This window comes from Phoca vitulina, unplaced genomic scaffold (genome assembly GCF_004348235.1).
Source record: "Phoca vitulina isolate PV1807 unplaced genomic scaffold, GSC_HSeal_1.0 scaffold20, whole genome shotgun sequence".
In the NCBI taxonomy this organism is placed as follows: Eukaryota; Metazoa; Chordata; class Mammalia; order Carnivora; family Phocidae; genus Phoca; species Phoca vitulina.
In genome coordinates this window covers 28,186,692-28,208,472 of record NW_022589723.1, presented here as the reverse complement: position 1 = coordinate 28,208,472, position 21,781 = coordinate 28,186,692, and the positions used below count along the sequence as shown (strand labels likewise).

The 21,781-nt window shown below is 33.3% G+C and overlaps 1 protein-coding gene across 3 annotated transcripts in view; it reads left to right on the top strand.

Annotated features, from left to right (window-relative positions):
- VPS13C (vacuolar protein sorting 13 homolog C) overlaps window positions 1-21,781 on the top strand; it is a 175,009-nt gene that overhangs the window by 21,166 nt on the left and 132,062 nt on the right. For 2 of the 3 annotated variants that reach the window (XM_032417690.1, XM_032417692.1), the window contains exons 6-16: window positions 1,188-1,250; window positions 6,031-6,096; window positions 6,373-6,482; window positions 8,723-8,782; window positions 11,208-11,267; window positions 12,081-12,161; window positions 13,417-13,474; window positions 14,944-15,071; window positions 16,919-17,025; window positions 17,571-17,742; window positions 18,894-18,956. In XM_032417690.1, the coding sequence (XP_032273581.1) occupies window positions 1,188-1,250; window positions 6,031-6,096; window positions 6,373-6,482; window positions 8,723-8,782; window positions 11,208-11,267; window positions 12,081-12,161; window positions 13,417-13,474; window positions 14,944-15,071; window positions 16,919-17,025; window positions 17,571-17,742; window positions 18,894-18,956 (968 nt within the window). The remainder of the gene's footprint in view (window positions 1-1,187; window positions 1,251-6,030; window positions 6,097-6,372; window positions 6,483-8,722; window positions 8,783-11,207; window positions 11,268-12,080; window positions 12,162-13,416; window positions 13,475-14,943; window positions 15,072-16,918; window positions 17,026-17,570; window positions 17,743-18,893; window positions 18,957-21,781) is intronic. The other variant, XM_032417691.1, reaches the window with a different exon arrangement.

Genomic DNA, 21,781 nt, shown 5'->3' with positions numbered 1-21,781 from the left:
ATAAGAGTGGTAAGAGAGTGAACATACCACATTAAGCCAAAGAGATCAGGACAGACACTATGAAGATAAACATTTCAGCTATGTCTAAAAGATGAGTTTTCAGAAAAGGAGAGAGGGTCTTCTAGGTAGAGGGGACAGTAAAGAGAAGGAAGTATAGAACAAGTATGGGGAATAGCTAAGAATTTGGGAGTTTGATGGAATGTAATTAGATGTAGGTTGAAAAGCTGAGTTTAGGTCAATTTTAAGAGATTTGAATGCCATGATGGTGATAATGGTGATCGTTATGACAATGATAGCAGCCAACATTTATTGAGCATTTATTATTTGTCAGTCACTCTTCAAAATGCTTCAGATATATTGACTCATTTAATAGTCATAAGTCTATGATATAAGGCTATTATTGTTCCCATTTTACAGTTGAGAAAGCTGCAAGTTAAATAACTTGTCCTAAGTCACACAGCTAGAAAATGATAGAGCTATAATTTGAACCTACTCTGGCTCTATCTAGATCCTATATTTTTAGTTTTGTGTTATAGTGGACTTTCATCTGTAACCAGTGAGAGAGTCAGTAGTAAGTTTTCCTTTTTCTTTCTTTAAAAATCCAGGAGTGATGTCGTCAAAGTTGTGTTTTCGGAAGGTTAAACTTGCCTTCGTGTCTGGGCAGTATGTGAGGAGGGAAATGGAGGAGAGTGCTATGTAGCCATCACTAACAAGAATGGATAAGAAAGGATTCAGAAAGTGTATCTAAAGGGAACAGATCAGACTAAAGCTAACTCTGAAGTTAGTGTAAATATCACAGCAATATTTCATTCTGCAAATGGGCAAAACAGTGGGCAGAAAGGGAACCAAAATAGCAGATTTTTGCTCTTTTTGAAAATTTCAAATAATTTGTTGAGACCTTAGCCATAATTGATATTTGTCTGCCTTGCTTAATTTGTAATTATTAATTGTTATAATTTTAATTATTAGAAAATTTTGTTATAATATGATAATAAAGTTTGTATGTTGAACTAATGGAAATAGTTCCTTAGAAATAGATTGTTCTGGTGTCGCCACATTTTACTTGTCTGTTACGTCTGTTACGTGATTTCTCAGTCTTTGAATTAAGTTTAGACATGTTTTACCTGTGAAATTAAGGTGTCTCTTAAATGCTTTGCATTCTGGTTATTGCTGCCATGCGGATGCAGGCGCACATTCAGGGGAGTTCATATATGGCTTTGAAAGCTTTGTTTACAAGGACATCAAGCCTGGTGGGTATGCATGGTTCATTATATTTAGCTATATAAAAATTATATTCCTATCTACTCTTGAGCTTTTAGTGGAGCCCATTTGATGATATGCCATTTTTTTTTTTTAGAAAATATGGAAATGTAATTCATGTTTTTCTCTTTTACCATCATTTCTGTTTCCCAACCTTCTGTAGCCATTTGTTCATTCACTATACTATTTAGTGTCTTCTTGTGGAAAGCACTGTGCTGGATGCTGAATATTCATGGGGTGAAGCAAATATGATCTACTGCCCTTGTGAAGCTTACAGTTTGATATATAGATAACTTTCAAATCTAGACTGTCTTTCTGACTTTGGTTCTGTAGTGTAGTAGTTTCTCAGTCAATTCCTCTCTATAGCAGTGGTTTTCACACTTGTAAAAAGCAATAAAATGGAACCTTTTTTAGTGAGTGAGACTTTATTTAGAGCCTTGATAAGAAGTGTTCCTCTGGGGTTCTTCATATCCTTCCTGATTTGCTTTATCTCTGTAGGAGCTCCAGAGGCACATGTGGACTATTGTCTTATACAGCATATTGAAATTTGAGGCTTCACAAAAGGCAGATTTGAAGGCTGACTGCTTTAGGATTTATAATAGGATTTTTTTATATGGTAGGGAATTTAATACATACAAGTACATTAAAATAATAATTCTGATATTATATAAAATGATTTGATGTATTTGATTATATTTTCTATAACTTTATAGGAGTTTATTATATTAACTTAGTCACACTTATAATTTGTTTTGATTAGGTGGCAAGTGGGGTCTGTACTAGAAATGTAAACAATAAGCATTATGTTAGAATTACTTCTGCAGCTAGAAGCTTCTTTAATATTTAGGTTCATTTGACAAATGGAAGAAGAATTTGCATGGCAAATTTCACAGCAATGAGTGAAATTACCCTGAAAGGCGTTTCTCTTTTAATAAAATCTGCCCCTTTAGCAAGTGTAACTGACTATGTTAATTTGTCTTACAGTTATTATTTAATATAAAAGATAGTCTGGAAATACTCATGGCTCAGTGTTTAATTTTGTTATAATTAGACCAACTTTCTGCCGTCTGCTAGGGCAGTATTTTCTGATATTCCTAGGAGGAATCTGCCTCCAAGGTACAAATGAATTCCAGTGGCCCATTCAAGTCATAACAAAAATCACTGGGTAACATTGGTGGTAAAAACAAACAACCCCCCCCCCCAAAAAAAATCCAAACAGACAGTGGTCACTATAAAGGAAAACCTAATTAATTCAGAGTTTATTTCTTTAAAAACACTGCATTAACCTGGATAAAAATCTGGGCCTAGAATTTGGTGATTCTGAAATGAGAACAGTTAATTTTGTTGATGATATCTTGATTCATTTGGCTAGGACTTAATGTAGACTCAGATCATTTCATCTTTTTACTTGCTGAATGTGTATTCCTTCCTTATTTGATGTCATTTAAAAAATTTTTCCAGAGCATGTCTCTCAAAACGTCAAAACTATTTTCATAATAATGCTAAAATAATACGTGATTTTTCACTGTGCCGCCGCTGGAGCTGCCGGTGCATAGGCAACATTGGGTAAAGTTGTGGCTGCCTTAGCATGACTCAGGGCAGTGGCACCGAACGTTACTGGCAGCCAGCCATTGCATTGTTCAGTGTACTCACAGTAAAAAATAAGATGAAACAAAAGAAAAAGAGCACCAATTTTACTTAAGAATATTCTTGATGGAATAGGAAAAATTTAATTTTAATAAACTTAAGCTCTTGAGTATGTCTTTAATATTTCGTGTTACAAAGGAGGAAATAGGTATTAAGCACTTAAGTAGGATAGTTGTCTCAAGGAAAAATACCTGTGCGTTATTTGAATTGAATTATGAACTAGTTGCTTTTTTTTTTTTTTTTCCTGGAAAACCATTTTACATGAAGAGTGATTGACAGACTATTATTCAGATTTGGGTGTTTGGTAGATACTTCAACAAAACAACTTCAAGAAAAAACAACTGATGATGTTTGTTGCCAGTGATAAGATTTTTTAGCTTTTGAGCAAAAATTAGAATTTTGGAAAACTTTTATTTGCCACCTGGAGCTTGGCAGCTTCCCAGTACTTAAAGACTTTTATGATGAGATTAGTGGTGATACAAATGTGATTTTTGATATTAAATAATGAAATCACTCAACATTGAGAAGATCTGCATAATTCAATGAAGTGATATTTCCATATTACCAATGCATGATAAAAAATCAGGTATGTGTCAAAGGTCCTTAAAGTGTAAGGTAGGCCAATTGATTTTAATTCGTATGAAAAAATTATTGATAAAGTTTCAGATTCCAAAATGCAACTAACCTTTAAGAAATTACCACTTGTTGAGTTTGGGTATAGTATCCATAATTACATGAAAAGACCATGAGGATGTTCTTCCCTTTTTTATTACATATCTGTAGTTAGGTCAGATTTTCTTCATGTGCTTCAATCTAAACAACATTTCAACAGACCAAAGGCAGAAGGAGATAGGTGAATCTAGCTGTCTTCTGCCAAGCCAGACATTAAAGAGATTTGTAAGAATGTAAAACAATGCTACTCTTTTTACTACAACCCTTTGTTTGGAAAATATGGTTATTTTCATAAATATGTGTTATCAGTGCTATCACATGTTTTTTATTTTATTTTTTTACATAATGTTTTTAAAAATATGAATTAATAAATATTTTTAAAATTTCTCCATTTTGATTTCCAATATGGTAAATATCAATAATTGTAACCCACACTAATAAAAAACTTTTTAGGGTTCTCAAGTAAGTGTGTTAAAGGTGTCATGAGACCAAAATATTTGAGGACTAATTTAGAGAGTGATACAGAATCATAAATTTAGTATTCATCAGGTTAAATAGAAACTTTCTCTAAAGAACTGTGTGGCAGTCAGATTAGATTTTGAAACTATTTGGAGAGTTTTAAAACATGGTACATGTAACATTGAGATCAAAGATGGAACAAGGGGCTAAAACAGTTGTGAAGCCAGAAAGATAATAGAAGGTCAGGTAAGAAGAGTGAGTTATGGTACAATCTAAACCCAGGCAGCTGAACCTGTTTCTGAAAGCTGTTCTAGCCAACTGGGATGGTTTTCAGGGCTACTCTGGCTTTCTTGTTTCTTTTCAAGTGATATTTCTTTGAAAACTCAGTCTTTCTCTAAATGTTTAATTTATGAATGAAAAAGACCATCATTATGGCAAGAAATACTGGTAATAGCAAAGTCCAGATTCTTTATGTCTTTATTAAATATTTTCTTCTTGAAACTCAGGGTTTTATTGTTGAAATCCAGGATTTGGTTCTTAGTTTTTATAGTGGCAGGACAATTTGCTTTAAAATATCAAGGGAGAACAATTTTGAAATTTCAAGCCAAATTTTATGTATATTCTATCAAATACTATATATATAACATGAACTGAACTTATATATTTTATTATAATGTTCAGATGTGGATTTTTTGATTCATTTGAACAGATGCATATCATGTGCTTTGTGCCCAGATACTGGATAATTCTTGTCCTAATGAAGCCTCCTGCCTGGTGACAAGACAGTTGTACAGACATTTCAATTTCAGTATAATCACTGCTTAGTGGAAGTCTATATAAAGTGCAGAGGTAGATGGCCCTGGAGCTGCTTGAAATAGTTGAAGAAAGCTTCAGACAGGCTCTTGCAGACCTGAGATTTGGGAGCCTCCTGGCAATTTGCCTGGTGAAGAACTTCAGGGAAGGCAGCTGAAGTTCAGAGAATGATCTATACGTAGAGAGAGAAGCCTTAGCCATTAGAAAGTTAGGCTTGTTGTGGAAATTACGGATAGTGTTTCTGAAGTGTCCAGTGCAAGGATGAGTAGAGGAGATAGAACAGTACAGGGAGTTAGGGGTTAGGTCATGAAAAGACCTTTGTGTCATGCAAACACTTTTTCATTTTATCTGCCAGGCTGCAGAGAGCCTTTAAAAGAATTTCAAGCAGGGGATTAACAGGCTGTGAATGGTATTTTAGAAGGTATCAGTCTGGTGGCACTACAGAAGGATGTTTAGTAGGAGGTAGAGTGGAGACTGGAGGCAGGGGAAACCATACAGAGACCACCTGGTGTGCAGGCTAGAGATGACGTCTAGTAGGAAGTTAAATGTAAAGGTTTGTAACTTGGGTATTGTTTAATGCCATGAAAGTGAGGTAGTGCCAAATAAAAGAGGATGAGGTTTTAAAGGAATTAATTATTAAGCCAATTTCCAGTACAGTTCAGTGTACATTTTTTGCCCTTTTGGTGTTCTTTGTATCCTTAACTCATTAAAGGATTTTGCGTGTGAGGTGTATCATCCAGAGGAAGTCATCTGTCAGCAACCTGCCCATTCATTTCATTTGTGTTCCTGTGTCCCTACCATATACTTATGAAAACCTTTCCCTGAAAGTTTTATATTCTGTCATTATTACATTTCCAATATTTTGATAACATTGAAATTAAAATTAAACTTTGTATTGTGAAAAGTCATAAATATTATAAAGGGCTTTGCATATGGATATTTTGCCCAATTTTTGTATAATTGTATTTGTCAACTTATTTGCTAGATTAAAGGAGGTTATTCTAAAGAAGGTTTGTGAATTTCTGTTTGTATTGAAATAGCAGAGGTCAATTTAGAATAAAGTAAAGTGAATTGTACCAAAATTTGCTGTCAGGAAGAATTCTCTTGTTTTCTTTTCTGTCCTCTAGTCTGCTAACTTGAATTTTATCCTTTTCTCACTAAAATGCTTCCACTGAGAAGGACGTAAACGTAAAAAGCACAAAAAACATTTTAAGAAACCTTTTAAAGGTCTTGATCGCTCGAAAGGTAGGTAAAAGTAGTTTTTATGCCATGTGTTATTTATACACATCGCCACTTGATTTCTGTCTCCAAAGGTAAAATGAATGTTACATACAATGTAACTTCAAAAATAAGTTTTAAGTTGGGAATGCATATTAAAATAAAATAAATCTAAAATAAAACAAGGACACTAGAATAGGCTGTCCTTTGTATTGAGTAGTGCCTTAGCTATCCTTTGGTCATTTGATTATGAAGTATGTGAGAATTTCAACTCTTGACCTTGTATTTTTCTGTTTTTTATAGATAAACCAAAAGAAGCCAAAAAGGATACGTTTTTGGAAAAGTTGGCAACCCAAGTAATTAAAAATGTACAAGTAAAAATCACAGACATTCACATTAAGTATGAAGATGATGTAAGTAATTTCAATTTATTTAGTTTAAGTTAGTAATTAAATGTGTATTTTATGATAATAGTATTGATTTGTCTAGATATGAGTTACCTGTACTAGATTTTAAATCCAAGGTTGTTTTTTATTGTTGTTGTTATTGTTTTCTGATGAGTACACTACCGTATCTTCTTTCCTGTGTTACACCTTTTTCACCAGGCATTTATATATAAATGTAAAACCACCATATGTTCCTGTCTAAAGGTAATATGACAGATTTTCCAGTTGTCCTCTATTATTTATTTTGAATTTTAATGCTATAAGATGTATACTGTTATAACTTTAAGGAACTATACTGACAAAAATATTAGTTCCAAGTGGTGATGGAAATAGTCAATTACAATGGTATTTGGTAGAGAGGGGACTAAACCCCAGGTCAGTAGACCGCTAGTCTCACTCTCTTTACATTCCTTCAGCTTGGATTGAACATGCACAGCTTACATACATGTGCAAAAGTGTATTTAGAAACCATGCTTCACTTATAACCAGAGTTTAACGTTAGTTGATTAAAAAACTGCTGATTAATTTTAGCTAAACTAAATATACATTGCTTTGTTTTAAAGTTTGAAAAATATGTAAAATAACCTTGAATTTTTTTCGTTTACCTAAGATGATGGAAATATTATTCTGTCTCTTCTAAAATTTGGATTTAATTAAAGCCATACTGACATACATAGAATTTATTTTCTTTTCCTGATAAGTTCCTCATAGAACTTAAATTTCAGTGAGACATATTTGTAGTTTTTTAAGATATACTATCTCCATTTTATATTGACTTTATCTTTTGGTTTTATGTAGTTATTAAACTGAACTTTGTCAACAAATAAATGTCAAAAAACCTAACTCATCAATGCCCTTGTTTAAACAGACTTAGCAAAATAAATCAACTCAACACATCATGGAAGTGAAAGAATTATTCTTAAAACTAATGGCATATTGATGAATGAGTACCTCAGTTTGAACTTAAACTAAGCTTTTTACTGAGCAAGTACAATTAGAAAGGTACATCATTTCTCTCTCTTTAATAAAAAAATACAGAGAGGCACAGGAATGGGCTAAGTACCTCAATTAAGTTGGTATCATTGACAAAATATATTAAAATAATCTAAAAGGAAAGAATTAAAAAGTGCAGAGGGATCTTTCTTGTATCATTCCTTTTTCACTGTGATTACCTTAATTATCGTATGTAGGATAATGAAAAATAGAGTTTAGGAAGTGGGGGATGGGGAAAGTGTAATAATTTATCACGAAGATGTTCATTGAATGATAGTAATAGTTTGTGGGTAGTGCCTTAGCAAGTGAGGTTGTGTGTTACTAAATTTCCTTCTGAAATAGGTGCAAGTTATCTTGAGCTAGTTGTCTATAGGTATAAAAAAGTTGAGTGTGAGAATAAAGGAGGATATTAAAAACTGAGCTCACAATGCTATTTGTGCTTTTTCAATTATTCCAGAGCATGCATTTTTTCCTACATTTGACAAGGGTCTATGTGACTATGCTCTGGAGTCTACGTAACTATACTCTGGATGATTTAGAACATTATGTTTTTTCCCTCTCTCTTGAGTTTCCCTGGTTTCTGTCATGGTCCAAAAAAACTCTGTAAGACTTGGACATCCTTATGATGTCTAAAACAATGACATTGTACACATTGTGGTACAGTGTAACCCTGGTGTATCAATATAACTTAGGAATTGAAGATCAGGAATAGAACAAAAGTTTTGTAGGTTAAGAGACTGAGGATATTAAATGTTAAGCATCTTGGGCATTTCCTAACAAAGTATTTTTGAAAGTTAAGGGTATTAAAGACTTCACATTTCTAAGTGTGAAAATTGTAAATGTTTGAAAAGTAATTTAGTTGCAGTGTTATCTGTGACATCTTGTTTTATTTATCTAGGAAGAACATCTTTAATGATAGACATAAAGAAAACTGTTTCTTTTTCTCTATTGAAACAAGAATCTTGTTAGTGAGAAAAGAGTTCACTTCATAAGAAAAGAGTTCCACTGGGAAAGTGTCATTTCAGTGTCCTGCCTACAAAATATGGCTAATCCTAGCCTTGTTATTCCCCTTTTCTCCTCTTTTTTTTTCCACAAATCCATTTGGGTTGTGGGACTTGTATACTAATTGCCCTGTGTTGCGCATTGTACAGAGTGGAACATGGATTTACTCTCACCATCAGTGTATTTTAATGTCACCTTTTCTTTTTTGCTAGGTTACTGATCCACAGCAGCCTCTTTCATTTGGTGTCACACTGGGAGAACTTAGTCTGTTGGTAATGTTGGCCTTATTTACAATTTTTGTGAAACCTGTAAAATATTTCCAAGTCACAGGGTGAATTGCCTAAAATCAGCTATCAATACAAATAGCTATTTTATTTTTATGTACAATTTTTTTACAGTTTTTCTAGAAATTTAGAATTTATAGTGATGCTGTTATTACATTCTCTAATTATTTTGCTTTGTCTTTGAACTTAAGAAATATCAAAATGCCAATACCAAATGTGTTTAAAGAATTAAAAGCTGTATCTTAAACATGTGGGAAAATAGGGCAAGGTAAATTTTTATAGACCATGTTCTCATTCTTGGTATAGGCAGATAGAATTTCCAAATAGATTGTAAATGTGTATATGTACGTGTGTGTGTATGTATTACACTGAGATGTATATAAGGTCATTTATTTTGGTTATATATTTTATTATATAGTTTGGTTTTTCTCCTAAAGATCTTTAAGGATAGTGTGTATATTTAGGTTGGACATTCTCCCCTCTATTTTCTGTGGACAACTAAGTGGTAGGAAAAACGTTTTGAAGTTAAGGACAGTGAACAATAAATCATGCTGGGTACGTGTTTGTCTTAATGATAGTTATATGGAGAGGGCCTTAGTAGGGAAAGAAGAGGAAGAGAAATGAAAGAGAAGTGGAATTCCAGAGGAACAGAAAAAGGACATGGTTACATAGAGGCCTTCAGAATGATATTTCCATACAGATAAGTAGAGATATCCATCAGATTGAAGACCAAAGAAGAAACATTGAAAAAAAAAACAAAAACCCTGGAGAAACAAAGTTAAGGGAGTCAAGGAAGCTAGTGTTTATTATACTGTTTATCCTCTGCTTCTTTCCAAAATGAATTTTAAGTGGCTTTTGATAAAAAAGAAATAATACAATAACAGAGACTAGAGATAATTGCTCCAGAAAAACCAGACTAACAGTATTAGTCATAAATGAGCACAATATTTTATGTTGAGTTTCCAGCCAACAAAATAAAAAAATTACAAAATAGTTATGTACCTCTCATTGACTGATAGAGGCATCCTAGTGCATAAGAATGATGTGTAGTTTCCTTAGTGTGTATTGTTGTTTGATTCTCTGTATCTTTTCTCAGACTCTTCATACTGTTTTCTTAGCCTGTGTTACTTTCTTCCCTTTGTCTCCCTGGTGATTCTGTTCAGGTTTTAATTCTTATGTTAGATATTACCTTGTCTTTCTTATTCCTTTTTCACTTTCATCTTAGAATTTGTCATTCTTTCTTTTATGCTCCCCATTATATTTTATTATGGCACCTGTAACATATTATTATACTGGTTACCATGGTGATCTTCTGTCTAACGTTCATTCTTTCACTGGTAAAATAGTACCTTTATTTTAGAATTTTTGCGTTGATTAAATGAGATAGTTTGTGTAAAGCATTTGGCACATGTGTGGCTCAGTTATTTCCTGCTTCAGCTACTACATTGACTGTAATAACAGCAGTAACCCCAGACTTACCTCTTTCTGTATCCATAGCATTCCTTTTTTACATCTTTCCAATTATAATCTAACTCTTATATCTAGGGTAATCTTCCCACCTCTGATCTGGATCCCATCCTCCCCATGTCCTGGGAGCCTTTTTTCCTCCCTTTCTCTCTGCCTCTTTTCCTCCCTTCATTCTTTCCATCACTTTCCTTCTCTTTCCTACATCCTCAACTCCCTTCCCTCCCACTTTTCCCTCCTCCCACTCCTTCCTGTAAGCTAAATTTAAACACATTCAAGTCTGTCTTTTACAACAAAATTAAAAAGGCCCTCCTGAACCTTCTCCCACTCTACCTAGGCCCCATCTAACTGCTGCCTTCTCTATCTTTTCTTTCTAACTCAACTTTTTGAGAGAATTCTCTACCTTTACTATCTTTGTTTCCCCACCTCTGTTACTCTGCTACTTCTCTGAAATTTTTCTTAACAAGTCCATTAGTAACGTCCTGGCTGCTCAATAAACTAATTTTATTTGACAGATAATAAACTAATCTGATTTGACATTGTTGATCATGCTGACTTTCTAGAAACATGGTCATGCTGTTATTTCCATATTCTCATGGTTTTCTTTGCAATAATTATTTATTTGACTTTTTAAAAGAATGTGGACCTTCACTATCTTATAGGCTAGCTCTCTTTCTTTTTATTCATACCCAATTCCTTCCACACGGACACAAAGTAGATCAGCAGTTATTTTCTGGATGAATGAACTCAGTTAAATTAGAACCTCCTCAATTCTATTTTCACTGTTTCTTTGAGTTTGTCCTATAGATATGTAAGGAAACAGCTCACAGTAGCCGTGGTTAGCTAGATGTCTTTTCTTTTATCTAAGTTATTTTGTTACAGTTTATAAATATTAGAGTACTGTTTTATGATATATATACTTTGTTTCACAGTTATTTTTTTCTTTTAGACTGCAAATGAACACTGGACTCCATGTATATTAAATGAAGCAGAAAAAATTATATACAAGGTATTAGACTGGATTAAGAAATTCTTGTTATTTTTCTAGGTGCAAACACTTAATGTAGTTTTTTGAAACCTTGATGGAGCCCAATGTGCCATTGGAGTATGAGTTAAAATTGTAAGGTCTAGTTTTGGCTCTGCTACTTACTATGTGACCTTCTGTAATCACTTACCTTTTCTGAGGTTTAGGTTCTTCACCTAGCAAAAGAAATCAGATAAAACTAATATTTCCCAAATTGTATTTTATGGAGCATTAGGTAATTGAGATATTAGCTTTGTAGAAAAAATATTCTCTGGTCAAGATTACTGACTAAAGTACTAAGCTGTACATAGTTAAACTGTGTGTTTCATTTTGTTTTAAACCACAGGACTTCACAATACTTTAAATATGCTAATAAACATTGTGAATTTTCAAGAGGGGTGTCTAGTATGTTGCTTTCCCCACCTTGCTGTTCTAGAATCCCCTCCCTTCACCCCTCCTTCTAAACAGTCATTCATATCCACTGGAGGAATCATGTCTTTCTTATTCAGCAAAACATGTACAAGTCTGTTAAAGAGTAAATTCTCAATTAATATTTGATAATTGAATGAATGAATCTCCGTGGAAATAGTGTTGCTGGAAACACAATTTACCAAATGCTAAGATTAATGAAGTCTATGAATAACGTGTGTATTTTCCCCATTTTTGCTTTATTTTTTTCCTTTAAAAGTTCAAAATGGCAATTGGATAATTCTAGGGTGAACATGAGAATAATCTTTTAATACTGATGCATAATTTTCATGTGTTAGTTGCTTGACCTCTTTCATTTTTCTTTTATAGCTTATACGACTTGATAGTCTTAGTGCCTACTGGAATGTAAACTGCAACATGTCTTACCAGGGATCAAAGGAACAGATCTTGGTAATTTCAGTTTATACCTGGAAGAGCTAACTCCACTCCCTAAATTTTTTTAACTTAAGAGGTCTTTAATGAGGACAGGGTATAGTCTTTTGTTTAAGTTGTATTTAACCAAATCAGAATTGTGAAACAGTTTTTGGAATCCGCTCCTTTTTATGTATGTATACATGTATTTATTTATTTTTTTTTCAAGATTTTATTTATTTATTTTGACACAGAGAGAGAGACAGCGAGAGAGGGAACACGAGCAAGGGGAGTGGGAGAGGGAGAAGCAGGCTTCCCGTGGAGCAGGGAGCCCGATGCGGGGCTCGATCCCAGGACCCTGGGATCATGACCTGAGCTGAAGGCAGATGCTTAACGACTGAGCCACCCAGGCACCCCGCCACTCCTTTTTATTTCAAAAAAAAAATGTTCAATGTATGGGGATTAACATAACAATAAAAAAATTAAAAAAAAAAATGTTCATATAAGAATGATTACTTAAAGAGTATTGTAAAGAAAGAGGATACTTTTCAGATCTAAAGAATATATCCTTAGCAAATTTTCTTTTAAATTGAAGTATAGTTGACCTTAGCAAATGTTTTATGCATTTGTGATGATGATTTCTTCAACAGTGAAAGGTTAATTCAAAACTTCAGTGTGCTAAGTTAGTCTTAGTCATTTTTATTTAACTTAGAGGAAAAAGGAAGAAGAGTTGAATTTTCTGAACTTGAATTAATTCCAAGGTTCTCTCTCTTATTGCTCAGAAAGATATTGTAACAAATAATTTGCCTTTGTCTAGAAAGTGTTTGAGATCCCAATTCATGGATGTTTAGTTGTTTTTTATTTTTAAAGATTTACTTATGTATTTGAGAGAGGGGGGAAGAGAGCTCACACAAGTGAGTGGGAGGAGTGCCAGAGGGAGAGAGAATCCTGAAAGCAGACTTCCCGCTGAGCCCAGAGCCTGACCCCAAGATTCATCACCTGAGCCAAAATCAAGAGTTTGCCACTTAACCAACTGAGCCACCCAAGTGGCCGTTTTTGTTTTTGTTTTTAGTCAGAGGGGAACACAATGTATCATATTTTTAGATATTTTTAGAATTTTTAAAAATGATCTACTTCTATATTCTAAAGAAATATATCCATAAGTAATTCTCACTGTATTTTTCTTATGGACTACTAATTACAAAGAAGAGAATAAAGATATTGATTTAAGAACCATGTGTGTAGCTGAATATGTGTGCATTTTTTTCATTCTCATCTTCAAATTTTTGTTTAGGATCAGCTGAAAAGTGGAATTCTTACAAGTAACAATATACCTGCAAATCATCAATATAGTAAGTAGGGGTAAAAGTTTATTTCATGTAATAGGAAGCATAGGATTAAATACTCTGTCTTAATATACTTTTTCTGGTAAAGTTACTTTGACAAATAGAAAGAATTTTATATTTTAGTTTTATAATGCAGCATATTTGGCTTATAACAAATTGCTTAGGAATAGATTATGACACATACACCACTGGAGAGTAAGAGAGAAGAGAGCAGGAGGACTGTAGTTTACTCCTAACAGCTAAACACCCTTGGCCTTCATGTTTCCTTCTTGTTATCTCCTTTGTTTTAGAAATTAGGTTTTCTTTTCTTTGTTTAATAACTAAATCTCTGAGATCTTGGTATCCACGTCAACCTTGCCATGTCACTATTACGGTGTTATGACAAAGCAACCACTCTAGAGATTTTTCCAAGTGGCTTTTCTAATTTTTGGCATCCTCACCTTTACTTATTTTTAAATAGACTGCTAACAAAGCAGACTATTTATTTATGCCATCTGTTTTCTCCATTTTAGTTTCATTCCAAAGAGGCTATTTTTTTTAATTGAGTATACCCGTTTATGTTTATCTTCAGCTTTCATGCCCATCTTCTTCCATATTCCATATTACTCTGGTTCACTGTTGTTTTCTTCATATTCTTTTATAGCTGACTGCCATTATATAAGAGTTGGCACTTTCTCTTTATGTTCGTACATCTATTTAGTGATGATGTTTTCAGATGAAAGTGTTTATTTTCATTTGTGAAAGAACTAGTTCAGAAAAATCTACAACTTCATTTATAAGTGGTATCCTCCACTTATAAAAACCTCTAAGTTAAAATTTTTATACAATCTTATGCAATTGTAAATAATGTAAGATATCACAATTTATCTAATTTTAATGCTATTCACAGTGAAATTTATTATATTACTTTTCCCTGTCACCTTCCCTAATAACACCTTTTCATGCTAGTTCTTAACTCCAAGAATATTTTCTGACTTCATTCTAAGATTATATATGTAATGATCATTTTGAAAATTGTGAAGTAGTAAGCATTTTTTTCTTGGTAATATGAATTTAATTTGTGATTCTGTTCCTAAGTTCTGCCAGTGATTGAATAAGACAGATTAATCAAATTTTGTTTCCTACCTTGTGTTAATATTTTTAATGAATAATAAAATCATTAAATGTAGTAAGGAAGAGAAGCCTAATTTTACACAGACTGAATAACTAAGAGTAGATTGTCTATTACTTTTGTACATTTTTACCTAGAGGCATAGGACTCCAGTTTCCTCCTTGGAGATTCCACTTTAACTTGCAATTGGTATTATGCAAATAAGTAGATGCTTGAATATTTTTTGGTAGTGATTTTTTACAGTTTTTGCACATTTTTGATTATTTTTCTATACTTTCAGAGTAACAGTGTTCTCATAATTATTTGCAGTTGTTCATATGTAAGGGCATATAAACATATCTTATGTCTTCCCATGTGATGTAAGTTTTCCAGCCAATATCAGCTTCTGCAAAGCTCTACATGAATCCTTATGCGGAAACAGAGCTCAAAACACCCAAACTTGATTGGAACATAGAAGTACAGAATATTGCCATTGAATTGACCAAACCTCAGGTAAGATTCAGGTGGTAATTTCTAGCTTTGATTAGCTTTGAATCTCAGCTGCTTTTGTCCTTTGTGATTATTCCTTCTCCAGTGCTCTAGTGGTTCTTTTTATACTTCTATTTCTCTCTCTATATGTATATGTATATATTTTTTAAGAAAATAAATACCAAATTTAAGAAATAATTTCCTTTATTATATCTGGTCTTTTCCTTATTGGTGGAGAATCTTACCAAATTATAGCAAATGACATTATTTCCATTTAATTCCCAATTGATGGAAGATTTTAATGTGTTTCTTTCTTCCTCAGATTTTAATAAAGACTTTTATATTAAATATTTTCTACTTAATTTTTAGACCAACTATGTTGGCAGCTTTTTTCCTTCACCATTTGTTTCTCATTTTGAGTATATGCCCCGAGAGTTTGGATAACAGACCTGGAGAACTGGAAGTAAAAGGAGGACAAGGGATTTAGCTAAATGAGCTTTTAGCTCAGTGCAGTCCAATAAAAATATACAGTAGTTCCCCTTCTCGATGGTTTCCTTTTCCTTGGTTTTGGTTACATGGGTCAACTGTGGTCTGGAAGCAAATGATCTTCCTTCTGATGTATGGTCAGAAGGTCATTAGTGGCCTAACACTATGTCACAGTGCCTACATCATTCACCTCACTTCATTTCACTATTAGGCATTTTATCACAAGAAGAAGGGTGAGTGCAGTACAACAGGATATTTTGAGAGAGAAACACACCACATTCACATAACTTTTATTACAGTATATTGTTAGAATAGTTCTATTTTATTACTAGTTATTGTTGTTAATCTCTTACTGTGCCTAGTTTATAAATTAAGCTTTATCATCAGTATATATGTATAGGAAAAACATATCATATGTAGGGTTCAGTACTATCCATGGTTTCAGGCATCCACTGGGGGTCTTAGAACATATTCCCTGCGGATAAGGGGGGACTACTATAATGCTGGTTGTATATGTAATTTTAAACTTTCTAGTAGCTACATTAGCAAAGTAAAAAGAAAAGATGAAATTAATTAATAAAATAACATTTTATGTAAGCTAACGTTCCCAAAATATTATCATTTCAGTATGTAATCAGTGTAAAAAGTGTTAAGATATTTTACCTCCTTTTCTTTTTCCTAAGTCTTTGAAACCTGGGGTATATTTTAAACTTAAAATACATTTAAGTTCAGACTACCCATATTTTAAGTGGTGAATAGCCACATGGTAACCATTAGGTAGAAGTGCATTAAGAAAAACCAAAAGGAAGAAGCTAGATTTGCCCCTTTCTTTATCTTATCTACAGTCCTGTGTGTGTGTGTGTGTGTGTGTTTCCCTCAGTTTGAGCTATTTACCAGGTACATGCAGAGTTATACTGATGGTAAGATGGGCAATTAAATAGCTTTATCTTGCTTTAGTTATGTAATGATTTTCTGGAGGAGTTTGCAAATCAGCTCATAGATAGGCAATGTTGAAATGATGGTCCAGAGGAAACTATGTAGTTTTAGGAACAACCATGTTCCAGTCACTAGTTACAGATAGTGTATTTTGTTGTTTCTAAGATGTTCATTTATTGCACACTGTAACATATTTGAAAATAGGATGTATATTACTATTGATGGTATGACAGTTTATTTGGCAGCACTTTTTCTTTTTGTAGTAGAACTTAAAAATTATGTTACAACTTGTAGTTGATGGCGTCTTAAATTTGATGAAATAGTATTAACAGGCAACCATGATATTCATTGTTCACGGAAGTTAGAGTTTTACTAGACTGAAAATATAAAATTTGGTGTTTATCCATGTGTGCAATATAATAAATATAACTGTATTTTTGTTTTAATAGTACTTAAGCATGATTGACCTTTTGGAATCAGTGGATTATATGGTTAGAAATGCCCCTTACAGGAAATATAAGCCTTATTTACCACTTCATACCAATGGTCGAAGATGGTAAGTTAGACTCTTTTTTTTTTAATGAGAAATATATAGTTAGGAACTCTCAGATTTAGGAGACCTTTAAAGCCATGTAATGAAGCTGCTTTTTTTTTTCTTTATAGACATGAGAGGGATATGTTTTGTATTAGGTCTTTGTTACTTTTTTATAAACACATTCTCTTGTGATCTTGCTTTTCCCCAAATTCTCAACTTAGCATTAAGACTTTAATCATTTTTTGGTCTTAGTACCCTTTAGTCACCACATGGGCTCAATGTTACAACCATATTGGGATAGTATTGATTTTGCATAACATGTCATTTTGTGTCTTTTTTATTTTGCTTTGACATACCATCTTACTGGAGTAATTTGCTCATTTTGTAATCTGTTTAAGTCAGAGAATTGTACTGGGGAATTGAAATGCTAATTACTGGGCTCTTACAGGAGAACAGTTAATAAGAACAAGAAATGTAACAGTGTAGATCTAAAAAGTGAAAGCCATTTTCCTGCTGCTTCTTAAACCTTTGTATTCAAATGTGCATTAACAAAATTTGATTTGCAGGTGGAAATATGCAATTGATTCTGTTCTTGAAGTTCATATAAGAAGGTATACACAGATGTGGTCATGGAGTAACATAAAAAAACACAGGCAGTTGCTCAAGTGTTATAAAAGTGCCTACAAAAGCAAGCTAACCCTGACTAAAGTCCCAGAAGAAATACAGAAACAAATTCAGGTATATCTCATATATATTGGTGAAAACTATTCTTTGCTAAGTCATCCTTTAAATTTTCCTAAATTTAATTTGAATTAAAATATAATTTTAGAAAGAATAGAACTGATCTCTTTTTGAGATAATTTTATGGGAAAATACAGAGTATTTTTTTTTTCAGTTTTTTCTTTAAACAAATCTTTCCCTCCCATCCTAATATCAGATAAAAGTAGAATACTAGTAACTATTTGGAGAAATGTGTCATTTTTATAATAATATTTTGAAAATCAATATCAGAGCTATTCATATATATGTTTATTATTAGCTAGATATATGTTATTAGTTTTGTTAGTGGCTTTTTTTACGAGCTCAAAGTATTATATATAAAAAACAGCTCTTATTCCTCAAAATAGGAACCCCTTTTGAAATATAGAAAAATAACACACAATATATAAGTTGCTTAATGTCGTCTGGTCTTGATTATATAATCATTTCTGCCACAAATTCATAACGTAAAGAATTAATTGAATTCCTATTATTCTGAAATATATGAGAATCGCTAATATTATATATTAGAAAAAGCATCAAGTTTCTCAGCATCTCAGATCTGATGTTCTCATGTATAAAATGGAGACAATATCTGTTTTACAGAGTTGTGAGAATTGCATGAAATAGCAGATAGATTACCTCATACACAGGTCACCCAATACATGTTAGATTCTTATATATTTTTATATAAATTCCCCAAATCAGTTTCTAGTTTAACTTAGTTGTTGATTTGTAGAATTTTCCATTTTTAAATTCTGTGTTTTATAATGGTGCCTTTAGTACAATGGTTATAAAATAGTATGAAAAAGAGTGAGTCAGTTTGAACCATAAGGATAATACCTAAAACAAGCCCCCCTCCTAAATATTCTTGTTTCTATAATGGTGTCATTAAATTCTTATTTTTATATTGTATTTATTGAGGATTTGCTTTCTTAGAAAACTTATTTCCCTTATTGCAAAAACTAAAAGTATAAAAGCCAAGTGTACATTCAAATTTATACTTAATCCTTTCATTAGATCACAGTTACTGTTTGTTTATGGACTGGGTAAGCCTAGAAATTCTAGAATAAAATATTTTTTAATCTAATGCCATTTTTCTTGTTTACAAGTATCTCTTTGTTTTATAGGATTTGGAGAAGACTCTAGATGTTTTTAACATAATTTTAGCAAGGCAACAAGCACAAGTTGAGGTAATCATTTTTATGAGCTGATTTTATGTTTTAAGCATGTTAATACTACTCCTTTAAACTTGAGATCAAAAAATCTTAAGCTTCATGGGAGTTGTTCAAGTAACAATAAAGGTTGATTTTCCATGCCTTCATTTAGTCTCAGGAGAAAAATTGGAACATCGGGGAAAAAAACCCACTAATATGGAAGGGAAAAATTCATAAATTTTATAAAAAAATCTGAACCTCCCCCAAGAAAGAAAGTAAATAAAAGTTGTCTGTAATCGTAGCAACGTAGAATGCTGCGCTTAACATTTTGACATACGGTTTTCCAGTTTTTCTCCCATGCATATGTACCAACTGATACTTGCTTTTTATCCCCCATCCTTTCACTTTATCTTTGCTTTGTTTCCTTTTCCTTCTCTTCCTTCCTCTTTCCCTTCCTCCTCTCACCCTCTCTCCTTTCTCTTCTTTTTTCCCATAATTGGAATCAGTTTATATTTCATAATTTATGCTGATTTATGCCACTTGGCATATCCTACCTTGTCCACATTGTTCCATGTCAATCCTATTATTCTGTAACATGACTTTTTTGGTAATTAAAAAAGTCAATTACAAGTGCAGTACAACTCACGATAGAAAAGTTAGGAAATAGAGATACACAAAGAAAGAAAATAGAAACACCTATTATCTCACACTAAAGATACCTACTGTTAATACTTTTTTGTATATTCTTTTAGTCTTTTTTATATTCATAGATCTCCAAACACATGCTCATGTTTTTAAATGGAATTAAAGCACATACCTGTTCATTCATTTACTTAGTAAGTACTCATTGAGTGCCTATTTTACTAGCATCATGGTGAAGAGTGTGGGCTCTGGAATCAGCTTTGCCTACTTGTGTGATCTTGGGCTGGCTGTTTAACCTCTCTGTTCCTCAGTTTCCTCATTTGTATAATAGGATTGATTCATAGTACCAATATCATAGGGTTACTGTGAGGAGGGCATGATGATCCATGTAAGCCCTTAGACTATTGAGTACCTGGTACATAATAATTACTAAATAAGTGACTTACTTCATCATCATCATCATCATCATCATCATCATCATCATCATTTGCATTAGCAAACAGAAGTGAACAGACAAAAATCCCTTATTTACATTCTAGTAGAAAGGATAAGAAAAACATAAATAAAAATAAAGTAGAAAGGAATATAGAGAAGGAATATGTCACTGGTTAGGCACTGATGATGGTGAGGATTGCAGTTTTAAATTGGGTGGTCAGGGAAAGCCTCACTAAGAAGGAAACATTTGAGCAAACACCTAAAGAAGGTGAGGGAGTCACCAGAAAACTATCTGAGGGAAAAATGTACCAGGCAGAAAGAATATAGCAAGTTGAAAGGTTTTGAGGTGGGGGCATATCTGGTTCATTCACAGAACTAACAGAGTGGTGAGAGAGAAGAGAGTGGTGGTTAATGAGGTCAGAGCAGTAACATAGTAGAGGAGTGGAAGGGGTGCTTGTGGGAGTTGGGGAGGATGCCAGATTGTAGGGTCTTCTAAATAATTATGTGAATTTGGCTTTTACTCTGAATTTGGGGAGCCATTTTGAGAATGGAATGATATAATCCACTTAAGTTTTAAAATGCACTCTAGCTGCTCTTTTGAAAACAGACTCTAAGAGAGAGAACAAGGGTGAAAATAGGGAGATCAGTTAGGATGCTACTGAAATATTTGAGGTAGAGATAATGGTAGCTTGGCTGAGAGTAGTTGCAATGGAGGTGATGAGAAAGGGTCATATTCTGGATGTTTTTTGAACATGGAGCTAATATTTCCCAACTTATTAGATATGGGTTATAAGAGAGAGAAGTTGGAGATGACTTTAAAGATTTTGGCCTGTTGCAGTTGGAAAGATGCAATTTTCATGAAATGAGATGGGGAAGTCTGGATAGAACGAGCTTGGGTGAGATGGAGAGATCAGGAATCCAGTTTGGGACTTATTAAGTTTTAGCTATATTTTAGACAATGATGTGGAGCTACGGAGTAGGCTGTTAGATACATGAATGTATGGTTTAGAAGAAAAATCTGTGCTAGATATATAAACTTGGGAGGGATCAGTACATAGATGGTATTTAAACCCATGACATTCAGTGAGATCACCTAAGAAATTAGAGTAGCTAGAGAAGTGTTCCAAAGACCCAAAGTATTCTGTTAGAGGTCAGAGAGATGAGAACCAACAAAGGTGACCATGGAGGAGTTGCCAGAGGTGTAGTTGGGGAGCTCTGTGAATGTAATATCCTCAGTCAAGTGAAGAAAGAATTGCAAGCAAGAGGGAGTGGTCAACTGTGACAGATACATGATTGGTCAACTGAGCTGGGGACTGAAAATTGGCTATTAGATTTACCAAAATATGGGGTGTTATAGCCATTATTTTTTCAAATAATTTTTTTCTAAGTAGGCTCCATTTCCAGCATGGAGCCCAACACTGGTCTTGAACTCAGGACCTGAGATCAAGACCTGAGCTGAAATCAAGAGTTGGACACTTAACTGACTGAACCACCCAGGCACCCCTCTTCAAATAATTTTTGATCCAATTTCTTTCTTTTTTCTTTTTTGGACTCTGATTTTGTACCCCCCCCCCCCACACACACAGTTGACCCTTGAACAATGTAGGGGTTAGGGACCCCCTGCATAGTAAAAAATCTGCATATAACTTTAGACTCCCCCAAAACTTAACCACTAACAGCCTACTGTTGACCAGAAGCCATACTTATAAATAGTTGATTAAAACATATTTTTATGTTATATGTATTATATACCATATTCTTATAATAAAGTAAGCTAGTGAAAA